This window comes from Camelus dromedarius, chromosome 11, assembly GCF_036321535.1.
Source record: "Camelus dromedarius isolate mCamDro1 chromosome 11, mCamDro1.pat, whole genome shotgun sequence".
Classification (NCBI taxonomy): Eukaryota; Metazoa; Chordata; class Mammalia; order Artiodactyla; family Camelidae; genus Camelus; species Camelus dromedarius.
Window position 1 is genome coordinate 8772550 of NC_087446.1, and position 23472 is coordinate 8796021.

Sequence of the window (23472 nt, forward strand, 5' to 3'; positions counted from 1 at the left end):
GCATCCAGGCCCACCTGCCTCATGGTTGGGGGTGAGGGAGAGCCCCACTTGCCAGAGGGGATGAGACCAGAGAGGGCAGGGAGCTCAGGCACCATCACACAGCGAGTGAGCAAGGCCAAGGTGTGTGCAACTCAGGATTTGTGGTGCCCCGTCTCCAGCATGCAGGGGAGCTGGATGGGCGGCAGCGGGTGTGGGAGCCTCAGCCCTTGGGATGCAGGTCTGAGGGGCTCAGGGTAGAGAAGGGGCCTGAGAATAGTGACGAGTGGGCGTGTTCTGCCTGCAGGGGCTGGGGATTGTCAGGGGCAGGGGTATCGGGGAGGGCACTGCACAGTTCCAACCCCAGTAGGGTGGGCACTGCCCAGTAAGGCAGGTGGGAGGGCAGCAGTCCCCAAGAGCCAAGGGTCCCCGCTGGCCTGGAAAAGTCTTGTTCTCAAGGAGAAGGTGACCTAGGAGAGTGGCCGTCCACGCGTGCCCACCAGTCCACGGCTCAGAGGGGTAAATAATTGAAGGGCAGGTCACATGAACCCACCCGCGTCACAGGATGCCTTCCCTGCCGGCTCTGGTTACGCCCCATATCGCGTTCTGACATCCCTGGCTGGTGAATAATTAAGCTGCCACCTCCTCCTCGGCCGGCCCTTCATCTCTGGGTCCCACTCTGCAGCCTCCTTCACTGCCCACTGAGCAGTGGGCCCTGGAGGGTACAGCCCCCAGTGCTCCCAGCCCTGACGTCACCACCAGCCTCCTGCTCAGCGCCCGGGTGCACCCACTCCATGGCCCCCGAAATGGACCAGTTCTACAGGTCCACCATGGCCATCTACAAGGTGAGTGTGTGTGCGGCCGAGGCCTGGGCTCGAGCACCCTCTTCCAGGGCTCGAAGGTCGGGCTGGCTCTGGAGGACAGAGGGTGAGCATGGCTGCAGCACATTCTGGAAAAAAAAGCCCAGAACCAGGCTGGGCTGAGCTGTGGGCTTGGTGGTGGGGATCCCTGGGGGCAGTCGGTCACTCCAGCCCTAACCTGAGGCTCCCAGAGCAGGGGTCCATCCAGTGAGTGACAGGCCTGCTGAGACAGCACTTCAACAGGAGCCCTCAACTCCCAAACACTGGACAGAGCAGGGCAGGGCCCAGGGTGGCCTCAGCTGGGAGCAGGGGGCCTGAGGAGCCACCTGGCCCGGGAGTGGGGAGTTTCTCTCTCTTCGTCTCTTTCTCTCTGTCTCCCTTTCTCTGTTTCTCTGTCTCTCTCTGGTTTCTGAGCCCCTCACGCAAACTTCCTACCTCACTCCAGAGGGGCTGCTGCAGTCTCCACAGACATTTATTGAGCACCTCCTGTGTGTAGGGCCCTTTCATATGTAAACCTCATGACACCCTACCTGTGGGGGTAGAAAATAATAACCCCATTTGATAGATGGGAAAACTGAGGCCAGGGGTTGTTCAAAGTCACCAAGGGAGGAAGTGAGGCTGCTGGAGTTTGAATCGAGAACCTAGTACCCAGGGTACTCTCCCGCTGGCCATGGGCTGGGGCAGCCTAAGGGACCCAGCCACAGCCTTGCTCCCAAGGGACTCTTCTTTGAGGAGGGAAAGATCTGTCCTTGCCTCTGAGGTGACTGTTTGCAGCCCATGTGTCCAGCCTGATGAGACCTGGACTCAGGGCTGGGTTGAGCCACATGTAGCCGGGCCCTGTGAAAGACCGCAGGCTTCAGCCAGTGGGAGGAGAACCTGCCAGGAGCAAGTTCCCCCGGGCAGGTGGTGAGCGGGAGGAGGCCAAGGGGGCCCTGGCCTGGATCCGGGCCCCTGAGGCCCTTGCAGCGGAGAGCCAGGCTTCTGGGTGACTCCAGGTTTCTAGGCGTCTCACTGGGGCTGCTCCTAAGGCCCAAGGACTCGCCTCTGCCCATCATTCCTTCTTCTTCTCCCAATCTCCCCCTTCCGTCCCCTTGCCTTCTGTCTCCAGAGCATCATGGAGCAGTTTAACCCCGCCCTGGAGAACCTGGTGTACCTGGGGAACAACTACCTCCGGGCCTTCCATGGTGAGTTCCCGGCCCCCCTCAACCCCATGCAGCCCCCCTGGTGCCCCCCACCCATAGTCTCTGGACCCCACACCAGACACTCCACTCATCCTCGCCCCTACGCACTCCCACCCACCACCTTCACCCTCACGCTCTGGCCAGAGACCCCTCACATACCTTCAGCTGCGCCCCCGGGTGCTCTCAGAGATGCAGCACTGGGCCCTGCAGGCCTATGAAACCCCAGCTGCATACACTCCAGATGTCACCCCAATGCTGCCCGGTGAGCCCACTGCCATACCCAGGCCACCTCTGCACCCCACCCCTACACCCTGACTTGCCCCACACACCTACAGTCACACACCTACAGTCAAGCCTCATTACTCACTCAGCGCTTGTGCAAACAGCTACCATCCCCCATCTCCCAACAACCCCCCCCCACCTGCCCAATCAGCGCTAATCAGCAAAGGGTTATGAGTCCTCTGCGGGATGGACAAGCCAGGGACACACCCTGAGCTGTGTCACCCAATCCCTCCCTGCCTTTTAGGACTTCAGAGTCAAAGTCCTCACACCAGCGACCTGAGCCCACACCACTCCCACCCCCACATCATGTCTCTACACCTGGGCCTCACGACACACCTGCCCATGCCCTCCTTATGGGCACACAGAAGCCTGCACCCCCAGCCACGACAGGCACATGCCGAGGCCCTGCTCAGCGCCAGGCCGTGTGCTGGGTGCAGCTGCCCCTCGGCCCTGCATCCGCAGGGAGAGCCCACTTGTCTTCTACACCCCCTTTCTCCTCTGGCAATGGCACCCATCCACACACACCACCCTGGGCACCCCTCCCTCTCACACATACCTGCGCCAGAGCCCACACTGTCCCCTCCACACTCTCTCCTGATGGCAGGAGAGGCCTCCAGAAGGATGGGGGCACATGGAGGTGGGGGGCAGGGGCTGGACCCATCCGTCTCTCTGCGCAGCTCTGTCCGAGGCAGCTGAAGTGTACTTCAACGCCATCCAGAAGATCGGGGAGCAGGCCCTGCAGAGCTCCACCTCGCAGATTCTGGGTGAGGCATGCCCCCTCCCCTACATCTCTCCCAACTTCTTGGGTCTGGGGGACCTCCTCCTAGCCCTGCCTCCACCCCAGGCCTCCTCTCGTTGTCCAGGCTCCAGGATCCTCTGTCTGCCTCCCTGATGCCTCCCCTTAGGCCCAGGGCCTGCACCGCCTCCCATTCTCAGGTCCTAGAGGGGGTTCCTTTCACATCCAGTCCTTCCAGGAAGTCCTTCCCAAAGACACAAGCCTTGTAGGCCGGGGCCCAGAGCCCAGACTCCCATTCTGGAGCCCATGCCTCTTCCCATGACACCCCTCAGGACTTCTCCAGGGCTGGGACAGGTACCACCAGAGACCCAGAGCCATAGGGGAAATCCTTGGACTTTGGTCCCCAAATCCAGCCCTGGGCAGGCCCTCTGGCAGCTTTTGGCGGGAAGAGGGCAAGCAGGGCGGGCCCCCCACTGAAGCCACTTCTCTCCATGTCTCCAGGTGAGATTTTGGTGCAGATGTCCGACACCCAGCGGCAATTGAACTCTGACCTAGAGGTGGTGGTGAGTCTCAGAACCCACATCCTAGAGGGGTCACCAGGGAGAGTGGGCTGCTTTCCAACCTGACAACAAAGGCTGCCCTTCTGGGCACCTGCCAGGCCAGGCTCTGCTGCGCATATTTACCTGCGCATCTTGTTCAAGCTCCAGGAACCTGGGAAGCAGGTGCCTTCCCCGTCTCCATTTGACAGCAAGAAACTGAGTCTTAGGGATCTAGTCACTCGCCCAAGACTCCAGAGTGAGTGGAGGAGGTGGGAAGAGGAAGGACTGTCACCCAGGTGCATCAGGCCCAGGCGCCTGCCCCCTACCTGCCTCCCTACCCCCTCCCTCCACTCGCCCAGGGAGCAGCCAGTGATCCGACCTTGAAGAGCTGGCCTCTGCTGATACAGCCTGGTGTTCCCACCACTGGGCTGTTGTCATGCTGTTCCCCCAGCCTAGGGCACCCCCACCCCTATTCCTGCCGGCCAGCATAGTCGCCCTCCTCCGGGAAGCCTCCCCTGACCTCTGGGCAAGTTCAGTCTCTCTTCCCTCTGGACTTCAACAGATGCTTCTATCCGTTCTTAGCCAGTGATGGTGAAGGAAACGAGCTCTGCAGCCAGAGCACCTGAGGTCAAAGCCCAGCTCCACTAGTTACTGGCTTTGTGACTTTGGACAAGCTACTTAACCTCTCTGTGCCTCAGTTTATCTGTCTGTGAAATGGAGATAACCATAATAACTTCCTTGTAGGATTCTCATGAAGATTAAGTGAATTAATAAGTATAAACTGTTAACCCTGGCACCCATGACCCTCTAGTACCTCAGCTTTGATAATTAGAAGTAAAATTTACCTTCTGTCTCTATCCTTACCAAGAGGGAGCCGTGCAAGCTGTGGCCTTCTCTTTGTGGCTCCAGGGCCTGGGACAGAGACCCAGCACTAAGCAGGGCTTCACTGACCGTGGAAGGAAAGAATAAGCTTTGAAAAGGAAGCGGGATTTGGCCGGAGGGAGAGAAGACGAGAGGGCGTTCCGGGAGGGTCCATGGGCTGAGCACGTTCACAGCGAGGGTGGCATCAGGGAGAAGTGAGCCAGGGCCCCAGAGCTGGGCGGAGAGGGGGAGGCGGGCGGGGCCGGGCATGAGGGGCCTCGGGAGGTTCTGAAGGAAATTGCAACTATCATGACAGTGCATGGTCCTCAAATGTGGGAAACCCCTGGAAGTCTGAGTGTTCTTTGGGGATGTCGTAAAATACTTTTCTGTTTGGTTGCTATGTAGAAATGAGGAACAATTTCACCAGCAGGAAATGTACATCCACCTACACACCATAGGATAAACCATGGCCCTGGGCATGTGTCCCGGACACTTTGAGGCAGAGCGCTAAGCCCGCGCCACCTGCTGGGGCTCGGGCGGGGAGGATGGTTATGGAGCTTGTGACTTCCTCTCCTTGTATTTGGTGGCTCGCCATGTCACTTGTGCCACACCTGGGCTGGACAGGGACGAGTGTCACCCAGGCCCACTCTGTAAGGAGAGCTGCCCTGTCTGGGTACTGGTGTCTTGGCCGTGACACGAGGGCAGGGCTGTCGTGCAGAGCTGTACTGGGCGGAACACGCCAGAGGCTGCCTCCCCCTTGGGCTCATTCATCCCACAGCTATGTACGGTCATGTGGCAGTACTGCTGTCAGCACTGGGGATGCAGCAGACAGACCCCCCTGCCCTCCCCAAGGGTGAGTCAGACAAAACCCAAGACAAATAAGTGAATATATATGTGACAGGAAGATGCAAAATATGCAATGGAGAAAAACAGAATGGGGAAGGGGGATAGAAAGCCCTGGAGGGATGCAATTTTTAACAGATACTTAACATAAAACACTAAAAGGTGACATTCAGGAGAGGCCTGAAGGAGGTGGGGGAACAAGTAGGGAGCCATCTTCAGGAAGAGTGTTCTGGGCAGAGGGAACAGCATGTGGGTAGGCTTGAGGAGGCCCACATGGCCAGAGTCCAGGCAGCAACGGCGAGTGTGGAGATGATCAGCCACTAACTGGGGCCAGTTGTGTGAGCATTGTTGGGACTCCAGCCGTGCCTCTGAGTGTGCTGAGCAAAGGAATGACAGGATCAGGCTCAAGTTTGGTTTAAAAAAAAATTATTCTAAATGAAAACATAGGCACAGAAAATCTCACTGAACAAATTAGCGCTTAATGAATCATTAAGACAAACCACCTTTGAAACTCCCATCCAGGTCAAGAACATTGCTGGGCTCTCCCGAAGCTCCCCCCTCCCCTGTGGCCCCATCAAATCCCAGCACACCCCCCCCCCCCAAAAGTGACCACTGGTCCAACACTGCCTTGTGTTTCTTTGTCATTGATCACCCAGTTGTACGACCTTAGACACTAGACTTTGTCTTGCTCTCTCTCTCTCTTTTTAAATATCTTTGAGTCTCTTTTAATCTACTGGCCCCCCTTCCATCCCCTTCCTTTCCTTACAACTTATCCGTTGAGGCCCCAGGGGCCTTCTGACTGGTTAGTTTTCCCAACACTCCTGGTACAGCTCAGCTTGTTCCTCTGTCCTCTGGACCCAGAGGCTTGATCAACTCAGGTTCCATCCCTTTGGTAAGACTAGAGGAGGTGCTGGCTTCTTCCATCGGGAGGCACGTCGCATCTGCTGCCATGTGATAGTGACAGCAGTGGAGGCTGTGTGTCCACATCTCTTCACACATGGGAGCTACAAGATGCTGCTCTTATTTATTAACTGGACTATTTCTATCTGGAGATGCTTCTCCTTAGGTGCTGTTTGAAATCCAGCAGCACAGTGGGAAAGTCAGGATAAAGGCTTGTTCCCTCCCTTGTCAGCTTTCAAGACCATGAATTTGCTCCCCGTCATCTTCTGAAGGTGACCAATTAATTAGCTTTATTTTTCACTATCACCATCATTGTAATATTTTTAGTATCATAGATTTAAACATATTTGATGTGTTTTGCTCACTTACAATCATTTTACTGAAGTTGAAAATGTCCCCTCTTTGGCCAGTAGAAGCCTCTTCAGCCTGGCACGTGAGTCCTTTTGGCGTAACTCTCATGGTTTTGACAGCTTCCTTGTTATCAAGCCTGACAAAGTGTCCTGACCTCATCTGGCACTTTTGCACTCTATACGTGGAATCAGCCATCTCTCCACGAAACTCTGTTTTTAATTTTTTGTTTTTAGTGGAAAGTGGTATTTCAAGACCATAATCTGGGCACTAGGAGTGTCCATTGCTACTGAGTTGATCATTCTTCCTAGATTTTTTCAGTAGCCAGTAACATACGTACATTCATAGGTATATATAATAAATATGCTCTATATGCCTAGATATATACATTTATACATAGATACACACATACATTTGCACAAATGATATGTGTATATACACATATATACATGATAATATATATAGTTAAAGACAGAATGCTTCTTAAATTCATGCTGATACTTCCAATTCAGATTCAGCCGCAGATTTTTACTTAACCTCTTCTCTGTTCCACCAGTATCTCTTTTGTTCCACAGCAAGAATCCTGATTCTCAAGGATACAGAGAATGAAAGGATAACATTCCACGGTTACCCGTTTGCTTTATCTCATGTTATACCCACAACAGCCTCTGAATAATGCTAGTGAATCTACCACCACCAATATGATTTCTGAAAACAGTTAAAACATATTTTACATTTGCTCTCCTCAATCTCCCCCAAACTTAAAACATAAGTATGCCTTAGAGATATTGTGGATTTCGTTCCAGATCACCTCAGTAAAGCAAAATCACAACAAAGTGAGTCACACAAATTTTTTAGTTTGCCAGTGCATATAAAAGTTATGTTTATGCCCTGCTGCAGTCTATTAAGTGTACAATAGCATTGTGTCAAGAAAACCCCAATGTACATACCTTAATTTAAAAGTACTTTATTGCTGAAAATGCTAGCCATCATCTGAGCCTTCAGCAAGTCGTAATCTTTTTGCAATAGTAACATCAAAAGATCACTGATCTCAGATCACCATAATGGATTATGACAATAATAAAAAAAGGTTTGAGCTATTGTGGGAATTACCAAAATGTGACACAGAGACACAAAGTGAGCAAATGGTGTTGGAAAAATGGTCCAATAGACTTTCTGGACGCAGGGTTGCCGCAGACCGTCAAGGTGTGAAAAACACAGTATCTACGAAGCATGGTAAAATGAGGTGTGCCCTGTCTACACTGTGGGAGTCTAGAGCCGCCACACCTTGCCTGCTCCCCTTTCACCCTCACTGACCTCCGTCCATGAGTAACTACACATCCAACACTCACTACCAATCCCTTGTCCACGTCTCGCTCGTCACTTTGGCCTTGTTCTCTGTCCCAGCAGGAAGCGCTCATGTGAACCGCGTTCTCTCAGTTCTAGCACCGAGACTACAGCTTGTCCTTATTCCTGAAAGTCAGTTTTGCTGGGTATAAAACCCTTGGCTCTTTCTTTCTTTCATCTTGAACATTGCTGTTGAGAAGTCTGATCATCTATTTTTTTTCCACTCTAAATCACTTACTTTTTTTTGCCTTAGATGCCTCCGAATTTTTTTCTTTTTCTTAAGTCTAGCAATTTTTCTAGAATATGTCTTGATATGGATCAGTCTGGGACAATAGTCTTAGTTATATGGTGTACTCTTTCAATAGGTAATTGAAATCTGTTTTTTTTTTAATTTCAGGAAAATTATCTTGAATTACAGTTTTTAGAATTTGTTTGTTTGTTTGTTCTTCCTTTGCATTTCTTCCTCAGGGACTCATCTGTATTTTAGACCTTCCTAGCCTGTCTTCACTCTTTGTCTCTTCTTCTTGGCTGAAAGGAGTCCCTATAGTTGTATGGATGAAACGATTTGGGGGGAAGGTCTGGGCTACGATATGCATCTGGGAGCTGTCAGCATGTGGACTGCATGGGCTCACCAAGGGAGTGGTGTTGGTAGAGAAGGGAAGAGGCCCAAGGCCTGATCCCAGGGCAACCCAAACTTTGGGGACCAGGGAGATGAGGGGAGTCAGCAAAGGACAGAGAAGAGGAAGCCAGGAGGGGTGCAAGGAAAACTAGGAGAAGGAGATGGGCTGGAAGCTGATGGAGGAAGGCATCTCAGGAGGCAGGAGCAGTCAACCGTGTCCGGTGATGACAAAGGGGACAAGTTGGATGAGTCCTGAGAATGAGACTCAGCAAGGTGGAGTCTTGGTGATTTTGACAAAAGCACTCTTGGCATGGTGGGGCAACAGCCTGACTGGAGGGCCTGAATGGGAAGAGAGGGTTTGGGGTCAGCCCACAGAGACAATTCTTTCAAAGGGCTTTTCCTTTTGGCAAAGGGATTTCATGAGTTACTGGAATAACTGGAGATGTGGAACTTACAGTGCGTGTTCTCAACAATAGGACTGCTCTCAGCTTCTGCTACTGAAGGGTTTACAGGATCCACTGATGAAGCATGTGCCGAGGAGAGGGGAGCAGGAGGAGGTGGCCTCTGTTCAGACTTGCTGGGAATTCCTCAGCCTGCCCTGGGCTTGGTGACTTCCTTGTTTCAGAAGCCGCCTGCTAATTATAGACAGTCCTCTGGCTCCCCCACAGCACGAGTTCAAAGTTCTCTTCAAGCATCAACTTTTTTTTTTTAATTTTTGTTGTTTTGCTTTTTGAGGGGCGAGTGAGGAGATAATTAAGTTTATTTTTTTAATGGAGGTACTGGGGATTGAACCCAGGACCTCATGCATGCTAAGCACATGCTCTACCACTGAGCTCTACCCTCCCCTTTCTTCAAGCATCAACTGACTAGATTCAGGAGCTTGACGATGACTTTCCATTAACCCGGTGGTGCCTGGGCCCCATCTGACTGGGGCATCCTGGGTCTGTGCCCCTACGCTGTTGGTGAGCTCAGCCAAGCCCTGGAAATGGGAAGAATCGCAATCCATCTGTCCTGCTCCAACACGCATTTCCGTGGCGGCACAGTTCATATGTGGCTGGAAGCAGGAGATATATCCTATGACATGGAAGGTGGCTTGATCCTAAGCGATGTTTCTTAGGCAAGAGGAGGGGGACAGGGTATCAGAATTAGGAAGAACGGGACCACCCCCAGCCTACCTGCCGCACTGACAGCAACAGCTCTTTAAAGAACATTTGAAAATGTCCTGCGCTCAGGCCTCCCTGGGGAAAGCGAGGGCTCCCAGCTGCCCGCCCCTACCCCGGGACTCAGCTGGGGGCAGGAGCTGCATCTCCCTCATCCACCATCAAGACCACCCCGCCTCATCCCAGCTGGTCCAGGCTCGCCGGCTCTGCGGTAATTAAGGTTGCCAGTATGGCCATTCTATTGATCTTGTGCATTTTTAGTATTTTCCCATGGCTTTCGATGTGGTTCAAGTTCATCTCTGCAGGTACCCTTCGCCTTCTCTATTAGTGCTCTGGTTGCACAGTTGCTGCATCTCCTATGAGCCCTGTTGTTTATATTGGGTGATTTTGCAGGGTGCAGCGATTTTCAGGAACATACATCTTGTGTTTTGGCAGAAATCTTGAACTGTCACTTTAGTGGAAAGCAGGACCAGGAGGGTGAGGTCAGTGAGGCACCCAGGAGATGCCCACTGGGAGGCCGCGCAGGTGCAGGTGGGGAAGGCTCACTTCCTTACTGTCGGGATCCAGCAGAAAAGGGCCCCCATCAGCCAGAAACTGGGACTCAGAGCAGCTGGTAACACTGATTCCTGCCTCCCATCCCAACAGCCACGATCAGGATTTTAAGGCCTGGCCAGTCCCAAGGAGGCCACAGCCAAGCTCCCTTACAGACCAGCAGTTAGCAGAAACAATTGTGGTTTCAGAAACAATTGTGGAAGAAAAACTTAGAATTTTCATAATTTGCTAGTCTTTCCTGATTACCCGCATTCCTGCCCCTGAGGGTCAGAGCCTGCCTCCCTCAGCGGGACCTCTGGGGCAGGAGGCAGGACCCAGTGAAGGTGCTTCTTCTTTTTTTAAATCTTTTTTTTTTTTTTTTTTTAGATTTCAAAAAGTTATTTATTTTAATGGAGGTCCTGGGGATTGAACCCAGGACTTCATGCATGCTAAGCATGCACTCTACCACTGAACTACACCCTCCCCATCTGCTGAGGGCTCTTGAGCTGCTGAGGGGAAAGGCTGTGTGCAGAGAAGGCTGAGCAGAGGTGGAGGGGTCCCCAGAAGTGGCAGAGGTCTGGAGATACTCCCCTTTGTTCCTGCGCAGTCGGAACCCGGGAGCAGAGTGTAGCTGCAAGGATTTAGGTCCAACACCCCAGCAACGTGTAGTGACCCAGGGAACACCACTGGGGGACACGTGGGGAATGTGCCAGCTGACCACTGGGGCCCACAGAATCAAAGCTTGCTGAGTTCTAGGGCTGGAGCTTAGAAAGCATCTGGCTAAAACTTTCCTGTTACAGATGAAGAAACTGAGGCACAGAGATGGGCAGCAACTCTTCCAAAGTTACAGAGCAAATTGGAGGCAGAACCTCTAGAGTGTGCTAGAAGGAAACTCTTCTGAGGCTGAGCCCAATAGCCTTCCTGGGCCTCCTGGTCACCCAGGTGGTCAGCCACCTCCTCCTCACCTGTCACGGGACCCCGCCATCCCAGTGAAGACCTCAACAGCTAGTGAGCACTTCGCTGGGCCAGGTCTGGCACGTGGTGCTGGAGCCACAGAGACGGGGCAGACTTGGTTCAGACCCACAGTGGCTCGCTGCTCCACAAATAGGCTATATCCAGGGGCCTGGCAAGCAATTCCATCCTGTGACTGGAGGAATGAACAATGAACAAAAAATTGTACACATTCCAAAACAAAATCTGAGAGTTTCCGCCTGGAAGGCCTCCCAGCAGAGGGGGCAGGGATGCTGGTATTTAAATATTGGTATGAAATTTCCAGGCATCATCAAGGCTCAGGCTAAGAACCAGAAGGTGTTGACATATTACAGAGGGTTTTGCACTAAATGTTTTATATGTTTAACTGCTTAACTTTCCCTCCAACCCAGTGCTCTTATTATACCCATTTCTCTGATGTTTGGGCAGGTGCCTGGTGTGTTACAAATGCAGTGGGCAATGTATTGGAGTGGGCAGTGCCAGGAACACTGGGGCCTGGGAATGATAGGGCCACCCTGATCACCCCTGCCCTGCACTCCACACAGGTGCAGACATTCCATGGAGACCTGCTGCAGCACATGGAGAAGAACACCAAGCTGGACATGCAGTTCATCAAAGTGAGTCTGGCCACCCATCCTGGCCCCACAGCCCATCACTGGCAGGACCATCTCTCCCCATTTGATGGATGGGCACACCGAGGCCAGTGCTGGGCATTGACTGGCCCCAGGATACACATGTTCCTAGCTGAGCGCCTGCCCCCGTCCAGCACTCCGGCACATGGGCTGGGTGCCTTGAGCTCTCTGACACAGGGGTCTCCCTCCTCTCTCCACTCCATCCAAGGACAGCGGCCAGCACTACGAGCTGGAGTACCGCCACCGAGCTGCCAACCTGGAGAAGCGCATGTCAGAGCTGTGGCGTATGGAGCGCAAGAGAGACAAGAATGCTCGGGAGATGAAGGTGCAGGGGCTGGGGACGAGACCGAGCTCTGAGGGGGCCCCCGATACCCTCCTGAGCTCCCCCACCCAACTCCAGGAGTGTGGCTTACCTCATCCATCTTGTGTGGTGGGCATAGCTGGAGAGGCCAGCCCGCCACTGGCAGGGTGGGCATCACCGGTGTCAGGGACACCCTCAGCCCTGCTTCTCGTCCTGTCACTGCCTGGCCCTCCCCAGGCTCCCTGGCCTCCCCCCTCTTCTAGCTCACTGAGAAAACCTGAGGCCGTCGGTGAAGCTGCTCCTGATCATGGTAGCAAAGGTGTGGTCCACCAGCAGCCACCCTCTCCCTCCCTCCTGTCCCCTGGCTCAGTCCAGCCCCTCCTCCGGAGCTCAGGGCCCCATCCCTGGCCTCTGTCTCCCAGGCCTCTGTCTCCTTTCCTGTCTCCTCTTCTGGCTTCTTTGATAAGCTCACCTCTCTCTCTCTCTCCTCCTAAGCAGGGGCTATTAATCAATTAATTTGCATTTTCATTAAACCAACCTGCCTGGACCTCACTTCTGTGCTCAGCCCTGTGCTGGGTGCTGGGGAGAAAGGGATGGCTCAGACCCATCCCTACCTGGGAGAAGTGCCCCAGCCAGGGGGCACGCAGGGCCCGGGGGCACGCAGGGCCCAGGGGCACGCAGGGCCCAGGCTCCTGATGCACATGAGAGGGAAGACCGGCGCGAGGATGGGCTGGGTGCTCAGGGGAGGCCTCGGGAGGAGTTGCTGGTTCAGAAAGGAGAGGGACGCTTCAGACAGCGGCACTCGTTGCGGGTGGGATGTGGGATCCACTCCCTGCCTCCAGCCAGCATCCCCTTTTTCCCCAGGAGAGTGTGAACCGGCTGCACGCGCAGATGCAGGCCTTCGTGTCTGAGAGTCAGCGGGCGGCAGAGCTGGAAGAGAAGCGGCGCTACCGCTTCCTGGCTGAGAAGCACCTGCTGCTTTCCAACACCTTCCTGCAGTTTTTTGGCCGGGTGAGCTGGGGCTGGGGGACAGCTAACGGAGCCCTTCTAGGGGCTGTGCTCTCTGCGAGCTGGCTGCGCACAGGAATTGGCCTCCCTTCGTCCCTTTTCCCTTCTTTCCATCTACTTTTAAGATATTTCTTATTTATTTACTCTCTCCATCTATTTCTTTGTGTTTATTCGTGTCATCAAATATTCACCCATTTATTCATTCATGATTTTTAAAATTCTCACATTCATTAATTCATGCATTTATTAATTTGTGTATGATTTATTTTTTTATTCCTGCTTAAATATACTCACTACTCACAAAATCATTAACTCATAGCCTTAATCAGTTATTATCTATTAATTTTACCATATTACTTAAATCTTCTACACTCTTGCCTTACTCTATCTGCTAGACTATTGTATTTCTGATGGATTTTGCTTTCTGCTTTCAGTTGTCCTGTTGTTTAGTGCTGTGGGGTTTATGCTTTGACTGTTACATCTTCTCTGTAAATATTGCCATCTATGTATTTAATGTCTCTCATAATCCAGTATGATACCTTTCATTCCACTTTGTCTGACATTGTTATTGCCCTTCCTACTTTTTCTTTTCTTATCTTTTAAGTGTTTTCTGTTACAAAGATATAGCCCAGTTTTGTTTTTTGCCCAGTCTGACAGTCTGTGCTGTAGAATTCAGTCCATTCTCATTTAACCTTTATCCCATTTCTGAATAACCTGATTTAATTGTATTTCCTTTGTCATTTCCTCTTTTTCTCCCATTCTTGTTCTTATCAGTTTGATTAACTATATATTCCCCAGTCAACTTTAGTACCATAAGAGCCAGTTATTTTACCAGCAAACGCAAGCTTATTCAGGAATTGCAATTTAGGATATGTTAACTATGGCAAACCATGGGGGAATCCAGAGAATAAGGAAGGCGGGCTTGCTTTAAGGGGGGAAAGAGGGGAGTTGAGAGGGGCTGTAATAACCAAAGACTACATTGGAGAAAGCTGGGAATTCAAAGTATGGATGTTTCTCATTGGCAGGCTGCTGCAGTCTGATTGGCTGGGCTGTGACAAGGGCGGGGGCGAAGAGGGGAGGAGTTTTCTTCTATTGTTGGATAATAAAACAGGCAACACCTTCCTGTAGGGAAGGTCGGCTTGCTTTTCTTCCTGCTTGGAATAATTGAGGATGCCTGGGAGGGCAGGAGAGCTCCTCCTACAGGAGTGTCTTTCCTCCAATTTTAGCTGGGATTTATTTAATTCATTCCACATCCCTTTCCCCTTAATTAATTTGGAAATTCTATTCTTTTCATCTCTGTTTATGATGACCTCACTTTGTGACCCTCATAAGCACATATATTTATTATCTTTATCAAAAATATACTGCCCCCCCAATACTTGATCTATTGCTCCCCTCAGCCCATGAGATGAGACCTTGAGGACTTTCCTGCCCTCTCTCATTCTCTAAGATGAGGCTTGCAAAAATCTTTACTCCTCCTCTCATTCTCCCCAAATCCCACATCTTGGTTTTGCCAAGAAACGTCGGGGCTTAGATTCAGACCCTCACTCGTCGTTTCTTTGCAGCATAGCCCTTCTATTTCAAGAATCTTTAGTTAGATTACATACATTACCATTGCCAGCTCACCACCACCGTCAACCAACATTTCACCACACATATGATCAGATGCATGTCTTACCACTGTTTTCTTTCTTTTTTTTTTTTTAATTTTTCATTGACGTGTAGTTGATTTACAATGTTAGTTTCAGGTGTACAGCAAAGTGATTCAGTCATGCATATACACACATATATACATACATATATTTTTTTTCTTTTCAGATTCTTTTCCATTATATATTATTATCAGAAATTGAATATAGTTCCCTGTGCTATACAGTAGGTCCTTGTTGTTTATTTTATATACAGTCATGTGTGTCTGTTAATCCCCAACCCCTAATGTATCCATCCCCACCCTTTCCCCTTTGGGCTTGCCACCGTTTTCAGTCCTTTCCATCTCTCACTGTCTTGAGGTTTCTGTTTTGATTAATTGGTGTCGATAGAGAACTTGCAGGGTTATTTTCTACAGATACACCGAATTCTTGCATATCCGTAAATGTCTCGCTTTTACCCTGACTGGTGAGGGGCATATTGGCTGGCTGAAGGACTTGAGAGCTGCAGGCTTCTTTTTCTCATGGTCCAAGATGATTTGCCCGTTTTCCAGCACTCTGTGTTGTAGTTGCTGGTCTGTCTCCTTTCCCTTTTAAGTAACTGACTCTTTTCTCTATGGATGCTTGGAGATTTTCTTTGTGTCCTTGGGTCTCAGGAACTTGTCTGGGCACCACCTAGATGGATGCCTGTCGGTGCCCCTTCAGCCTGCAGGAGCAAGTCTTTCTACAGGTCCTGGGACTTATTTCCTCTTCTGTTTCTTTAATTATTATCTCTCCGCCATCATTACTTTATTTTTTAATGGAGGTACTAGGTATTGAACCCAGGACCTTGAGTATGCTAAGCACACACTCTACCACTGAGTTATACCCACTACCACCAATATTCAAACCCTTTTTTAGGCAGGGAGGAGGTATTTCTTTGTATTCTTGCTCAGTTTCTATTTCCATTTCTTTGCCTGCTTGTTCAGTTTCCCAAGTACTGGGCCCTGGCTGCCAATTCTGGCAAGTAATTTTCTCGCTGAGTCTCATTTTCTCACTTGGAAAAGGAGGGAAGTAATCGCCCCCTCAGAAGGTTGGTGTGATGATGCAGCCTGGCACGTGCTGGAGCCCAGTAGAATTAGGGCCCCCTGCCCCTGTTCGCTCCCCTCCAAAGATGAAAACAAAGGTTAACATTCAGGAGACCAATCTGTTTGAAGACAGCAGACTCCAACAGCCAGCAGCAGCCTCCCTCCTCCCCACCTCCGGGCCCTTACCTCGCCAGACCCCTCCCTGAGTCTCTGTTTCTGCACCCAGGGACCCTCCGGTGCTGAGCAGAGGTGAGAGACACGGCCGCAACTGATCTCTCCTGCTGTCACCACCACGCTCCGCCCCACGCTCAGGGTTCAGCCTTCTCCTCCCCTCCTCCTCTCTCCCACAGAGTGATCCTTCTGGGAGGAACCGCTTCTTCTTCCTTTAAACAGTTTTATTGAGATATAATTCACACACCATGCAATTCACCCATTTAAAGTGTACAAGTCACTGGTTTAGTATATTCATAGAGTTGCTCATCCATTGCCATAAATCAAGCTTAGAACACTTTCATTACCCCTAAAATTCTCAGTACCCCTTAGTGGTCATTCCTCAGTCTTCCCATTCCCCCTTGCCCTAAGCAACCACTAATCTACTTTCTGTCTCTATAGATTTGCCTCTTCAGGCCATTTCACATGAAAGGGATCACATGTGACTGGCTTCCTTCACTGAGCATCATGTTTTTCAGGTTCATCAGTGCTGGAGCACATGTCCATACCCCGTTCCTTTGTATTGCCAAATGATATTCCGTCATCTAGATAAACCACATTTATTTATCCATTCGTCAATGGGTGGACATCCGGGTTGTTCCTACTTTTAAGCTATTATGAATAATGCTGCTATGGCTATCCATATAAAAGATTTTGTGTGGATGTAGGTTTTCATTTCTCCTAGGTATATAGGAGTAGAGGTGGTGAGTCATCTGGTAATTCTGCATTTACCTGTTTGAGGAACTTCCAGACTCACCATTTGGTATTCCCACTGGCAGTTTTGAGGTATCCAAATTTCTCTACATCCTTGCCAACACTTGTTACTATTTGTCTTTTTGATTAAAGCCATCCCAGTGTGAGGCAGTATTACATTACGGTTTTGATTTGATTTCCCTGATGGCTGATAATGCTGAATATCTTTTCATGTATTCACTAGCCATGTATATGGCTTCTTTGGGAGGACAAGTTTAAGCAAATTTAGCATTGGATGGTTTGAATAATTTCAGTGGACTCTGGGCTATAATGGTTGTCTCTAGTTGTCTGGCCCTGGCTTGGGTGATTTAGGGTAGGGGAAATACAGGCTTGGTGTTCGAGTTAGATGGAGGTGGTTGGGGATATGGGTTTTGGATCCACTGGTCTGCTTATGAAAGGTGTGCTCAGAGGGAAACTGCTTACTATCTCTAGGAAATTATCTAGCCCTGTGAGGGGCAGTCTTTTCAGAATTAGCAAGACCCCAGGAGGCCAAAGCATCATAAAGCACAGAAAATTAAAAACATGATTAATACACACAGCAGGTCTAACATTTAAAGTCCTCCCACCCCAAGCTGTTATGGACTATGTGGTCAGCTGCTGAGTTTCCTGTCCTTGAATGTACTGAAGCAGAGTTAGAATGCCTATGTATTAGACACTAGAAAAGGGGTGCTTACATAGACTAAAGGGATAGACTGGAAAAACTATTTGAAAGACTTCTTTTAGAAAACTACTCAAACTAGCTTAAACAGAAAAGGTATTTTATTTTAGTCACTGGTAAGTTCAACGGCTTCAGGCATAGCTGGATCCAGGAGCACACAAGATTTCACAAGAAAGTTGCCACTATCCGTTGCTTAGTTGTAGTTTCCTGTGTTGGCTTTATTCTATTTAGCAAACCCCATGAGGTGAAAGAATATATTTTTCCAGATTATTCCAGGGTAAGTACTGGGATTGGGTTCTTTGGTCAGTGTTTGGGTAGGTGCACGTCCCTAACTCCAGGAGGGTGGAGCAACCAGAGTGGCCAGACCTGGATTGTACCCCTACCCCTGTATCAGGCAGTGGGAGAGCCCCGACCAAAGCATGTAGACTGAGAGAGGGGGCAGGAGAAGCTCCACAAGAAAACTGAGGGACCTCTGACAAAAGAGGGGGAGGGTTGGGCAGTGAGTGAACCCAAGTGATCACAATGATCTTTGGTTCCTTCCAGCTAGAAATCCTGGCCATCCTCAGCTTACAGCGCCCGAGTTCCCAGGTCTAGGGTGCCACTTGTGAGTCCCCAGGATTCTGGCGGCTGCTCAGATCTCGCTGAGCCCCACCCATGTCCCCACCCGGCAGGCCCGGGGGATACTCCAGAACCGCGTGCTGCTGTGGAAAGAGCAGTCGGAGGCCAGCCGCAGCCCGTCGCGCGCCCACTCCCCTGGCCTGCTGGGCCCGGTGCTGGGGCCACCCTACCCCTCGGGCCGCCTGACGCCCACCCGCCTGGATATGGTGAGGCCCTGGGCGCCCCCGCCGCCGTTCGCGCCCCCGCCGCCGTTCGCGCCCCCGCCACCCCCGGCACCTTCTGTGGGGCCCTGGGGCCTGAGACCCTCCGCCTGGAGCCTCCTCCCTCCGAGGGTCCCATTCTACGCTGCGCCCCTCGGACAGTCCTTCCGCCGTGGCGCGGCCTCAGCGCCCCCGTGGTCGCTCGGCCGCCGGCCGGAGAACCCCTACGCCGACGCCTGGGACTGGGGGTGGGGGCTGGACTAAGGCGCCGCGGCCCCGCCCCTCCCCGCCCCACCCTCCCCTGCCCGTCTCCCCTCGCAGCCCCAGAGGCCTCTGGGAGAGTTCGGCCCCCCCCGCAGCCGGCATGGCTCCGGCTCCTACGGCCCCGAGCCCACCGAGGCGAGGCCCGCGTCCCAGCTGGAGCCAGACCGCCGGTCCCTGCCCCGGACGCCATCCGCCTGTGAGTACCGGCCCCCCAGCCCCCGGTGTGCAGAGGGAGGGCCGGGGACCCGGGGCCGGGAAGAGCAACTGAGGTCGCGCTGCAGCAGGAGGGATCGAGGGTAGACGCGAGGGAGAACTTCCCACCCACGCGCCGCGGCGCTCTCCCGTCCCTCGGCAGCCTCGCTCTACAGCAGCAGCACCCAGCGCTCGCGCTCCAACTCCTTCGGCGAGCGCCCAGGCGGCGGGGGTGGCGGCGGCGCCCGGAGAGTCCGTGCCCTGGTCTCCCACTCGGAGGGCGCCAACCACACACTGCTGCGCTTCTCAGCCGGAGATGTCGTGGAGGTGCTGGTGCCGGAGGCCCAGAACGGCTGGCTCTATGGCAAGCTGGAGGGCTCATCCACGTGAGTGAGAGCCTCGGAGCGCAGGGTGGGTGGGAAGGAGGACCGTGAGGCAGGGCTCCAGTTCTGACTGAGTTTCCCAGGATGGAGGCTGTCCCAGGGGTCTCGGACAACTCTCCCCTATTCGCACCCCCTTCCTCCTCCCACCCCAGTTTCCTCATCCATTCAATGGTAGTAGGAAGAGCCTCTTTACCAAGTTCAGGGTGGTGGCCCTTGAGAGGGTGGTAGAGGGTGAAAAATGGGAAGGTTCTCTCACAAGTGGGAACACTACAGTAACCCTATTGCTTGAGCACCTACTGTGCATATTATATTACACGGAGGGAGAAGGCAGCTTCCCCTGTACCCTGAGAGAGTCAGCCAAGTTCTGATAGAACGGACAGGGAGGTTGGCCAGGCGCAGGAGCGGTGCTGGGACCTTGCAGGCTGCGTGCGCTTACCTCCTTGCAGGCTGAGTGCGCTTACCTCCTTGTAGTCACGCGCAGTGGAAATCCTTAAAGAACCTAAACTTTGGCTGCTTTTGACACCATGAGTAGAAGGGGAGGTGGGGAAGTACACTGCAGTCGCTGTAAGCCTGGCGGAAAGCAGGGATCACTCTTCCTGCCACAGAAATAGGGGAAAGTGGGAGCCCGCTGGAGCCAGGCAGCGCCGCTCGCAGGGCTTTATGAGCAAGAGACTGCGTGGTACCCACACCCGCTCATGCTAAGGAGAGAGGAATGAATGAGGACAAGAAGAGGCGATGAATGAATGGAGCATAGATGGAGTTGCAGGTGCATGTGAGGGTGCTTGCAAGTGTGGTCGTGTGGGCTAGTAGATGGACAGGTGAGAACGGATGAGGGTGTGGTGGTGGTGTGGGCAGGTGAGCGCATGCACCTGTGAGCAGATGCATAGATGGATGGGTAGGTGGGGATGGACTGGGTGACTGGGGACATGGGAGGATGCACGGATGTGGGGTGTGTGTGTGTGCATAAATAGACTGGTAGGGGATTGGAGAGGTATGTGAGTGTGTTGATAGAGGGATGGGCAGGTGGGCAAGTGCTGAGGGATGGATTAATGGATTGGTGGTCCATGGGTGGTTGCCCACGTGGATCATGGATGGGATGCTGTGTGGATAGATGGGTGGATGGCAGGTGACTACATGGATCAGGAATGGAAGGATGGTCTGGTGCATAGAGAGATAGGACTAAGAATATGAGTGGTGGAAACATCTGCTTTGCAGACCCACACAAGAGGGCAGCAGAGTTCGCCCTGAAAGTCCCCAACACAGGTGTGTAGCAAACCTCCTGGGGACCTGATTATAAACACACCCAGACCAGTGCTCTCAAACCACATTCCTGGGACACCATTATCCTTTCTGTGACTCAGGTTAGGGAAGACGATGGCAGGTTTCATCGGTAGGCACTTTAGAGTGAAAACAGAAGTAAAAAGGTTTTGGTTTTGGTTTTATTCTGTCAATTTGAGTTGAAATAGCTTCCAGTTACCTTTAGGTGAGAAAGTTGTTGACTTGGTTTGGGGATCTAAGGTGGCTTTTTGGAGGACACTTTCCCAGGTGTTTTGCAAGAATCTGATGGGTTCCTCAGAGTCTGAAAAGCCTAAGGAACATCGTTCCTAGTGCCTCTCTCTCAACCCTGGCTGCTCTGAAGGTGCAGTGATGAGCCTCCAGCCAAAGACTCCAAGAGCAGGGTGCCTGGGGTCACGGGAACCAGAGGGCCTAGGGTGGAGGGAAGCAGCTGGGTTGGGGATGAAAGAGCACTGGTCCATAGCCAGGCACCCCGGCTCCAGCGCCCCTTCCTCTGGGCTCCAGCAGCTGCCTGCGTTCCCCCACCCCCACCCCGTCTCCTTCACATCACCCTTGCACCCTTGCAATCATCTGCTTGTGGGTCTGTCTCCCTACCAGGCTGGGAGCCCCTGGAGAGTAGGGACTGTGTCTGGCTTTCTGTGGGCCCTCATGTGGTGGGTGCTCAGTGTGTCGGGAATGAAGCTGGTCACCACATGTCCTTGGATACAATGCTTTCCTTCTTGGATCTCCAGTCCCTCTCTAAGGCACCCCAGCCCCTGACAGGACATGAGGCTGGACAGGCGGCTTTGAAAGTCAGGAAAGACCTCCTTCAAGGGATGAAATGAGTTTCTCTGGGCAAAGCCATTAGAGCCAGGCCGGCGCACAGCAGTGCTCAGTAACTGTCTGCTCCTCTTAAAAGTGTTATTTTGACCACTGTTGTTGGCCCTTTGGTTATGGGACCCTCTGCTTCCACCCCCCAGGACTGGCTGGTTCCCCGAGGCCTATGTGAAGCCTTTGGAGGAGCTGCCCATGAATTCCATAAACCCCTTGAACCCGGTGACCTCCATGAATCCCATGAGCCCTATGAATGAGCTGCCTTCCAGGTACCGCTGTGGTCAGAGGTGGGGCAGGCGTGGGGACTCCAGTGGGGCAGGGGGTGGGTGGGCCACCAGGGAGGGCATCTGTGAGCTGCAGTCCTGAGTGAGCCCAGGCCCCTTCAGCCCTTGGAGAAAGGGCGCCCCCATCTCTCTACATGTAAAGGTCATTATGTCCATCCCTCTGCCTCCTCTCAGGGCTGCCTTTAAGCCAACAATCTCTTTTCACCCAGGGGCAGGGGAGGGGTCTGTAGGATGCTCAGGGGCCCAGCAGATGGGATCAGGTGCAGGAGGGCCTGACCCCTGACCCTCTCCCCTCCCAACCTTTCTCTGGACTCAGGTCCTACCCACTCCGGGGCAGCCACAGTCTAGATGACCTCCTGGACCGGCCGGGCAACTCCACAGCATCCTCAGAGTACTGGGATGGCCAGTCCCGCCCCCGAACCCCAAGCCGGGTCCCGAGCCGCACCCCCAGCCCCGCACCTACACCCTTGCCTGGCAGTCGCCGAAGTAGCATGGGCAGCATGGCAGTGGCCAGTGATGTCAAGGTGAGTCCCCTCCCCCAGCCTATCCTCAACCCTGGCGGGGTGCAGTGGGCTGGGAGACCAGAGACCAGGTAACCCTCCCCACCCTAGCCTCAGTCTGCCCGGCAGGGGACCCTCCCACCCCAGCCTCAGTCTGCACATCTGTGCAGGGAGGGGCAGCGTGGGTTTCTGAGTCTGGGGCGGAGGATGGGGGAAAAGCACTTCTCTCAGAAGGGGAGCCCAGGAGTCTGGCTGGGAGCATTGGAAAAGACCTCCCTGGGGGCAGTGTTAGCCCTGGGAGATGGTACTCTGGCCCAGAAGCTCCTCAGGTCTGAAACCCACAGAATTCTGGGCTTCGGAACACTGAGACCTCATTTTCCAGAAGCCTGGCACAGCAGGGCCTCTGGTCCAGTCTTCTGCCCTTCTGGAAGGGGGAAAGGGAGGGGCTGGGGCTCGCTTGCTCCTTCCTCCCCAAACCCAGCCTTCCCTTCCCACTCACTGCAGAAACTTACATCCTGGGAGCAGCAACCCCCAGAGCTCTTCCCTCGGTGAGTCCTCAAGTAGGGGTGAAAGGGGGCTGGGCTCAGCGGAGGGCTGTGGCAGGAGACAAGGTGAGCATGAGTGGAGGTGACCCAATGGAGACAGGAGGTAGCGGTGGACACCTGGCTCCAATGCCCAGCTGCCTTCCCTGGACCCACAGCCAGCTGGGGACCTGGGGCCCTCTCACCCCCAACTATCCTCCCACAGGGGCACGAACCCCTTTGCCACCGTAAAGCTGCGTCCCACTGTCACCAATGACCGCTCAGCACCCCTCATCCGCTGAGGCACCTTCCTTCACCGGGGGTCTGAGGTCACCCCACACACACCTGCCCGGGGGCTGCCCAGAGCTGGCGGCAGCAGAAGCAGCAGCAGTGGATCCGAGAAGCCGGGCCCTGATACGGGGCAGAGGGGTGGCTGCTCTTCCCCGAAACACGCTCCAACCTGAGCAGTTCCAAGGCCTGGGGTCTGGGCCTTCAAAATAAAGCAGGCGGAATTGGAAGACAGAGAAACATTTTTCCCCTCCAGGGGGCCGCGGACTCTCCCTGGAGGCCTACGTCATGCCCCCCAACTTCTTTCCCCCTTCTCTGTCACAGTGAGGAGGAACCCTTTGCACACCCTCTCCCCTGCCCTGCACCCCGTCCCCTGTTTAACTTTTGTAAACGGCGAAAAATAAAGCAAGTGAGACATGGCAGTGGGACTGGTGGAGTCTGATTTAGGGGATAGGGTGGGATAGGTTGGGGATGGAGACATCCCACCAGAGAAAGGAATCCAGGATGTCCTGAAAGTCATTGGTGGTTCCCTGGGACGCCTCACCCACTCCCAGCCCCCTACATCCCTCATTTTAAGCAAGTCTTTAGGTCTGCCCTAACTCCTGCAAACTGGATTCCCCATCTCTGGCCCAGGCTCATTTCTGCTGTGGGTTCCCCAGGAAATG

General features: G+C 53.0%; 1 protein-coding gene across 1 annotated transcript; it reads left to right on the plus strand.

Moving 5' to 3' along the window:
* The first annotated feature begins 35 nt into the window (after positions 1-35).
* Positions 36-23229, plus strand: BAIAP2L2 (BAR/IMD domain containing adaptor protein 2 like 2). Its single transcript, XM_031463261.2, has 15 exons — positions 36-120; positions 662-821; positions 1945-2020; positions 2977-3063; positions 3537-3598; positions 11719-11790; positions 12014-12130; positions 12971-13117; positions 18120-18272; positions 18588-18726; positions 18886-19108; positions 21361-21483; positions 21815-22022; positions 22503-22546; positions 22746-23229. The coding sequence occupies exons 2-15, from the start codon at positions 771-773 to the stop codon at positions 22819-22821; spliced, it is 1578 nt and encodes a 525-aa protein (XP_031319121.1). The 5' UTR covers positions 36-120; positions 662-770; the 3' UTR covers positions 22822-23229.
* The last annotated feature ends 243 nt before the right edge of the window (positions 23230-23472 follow it).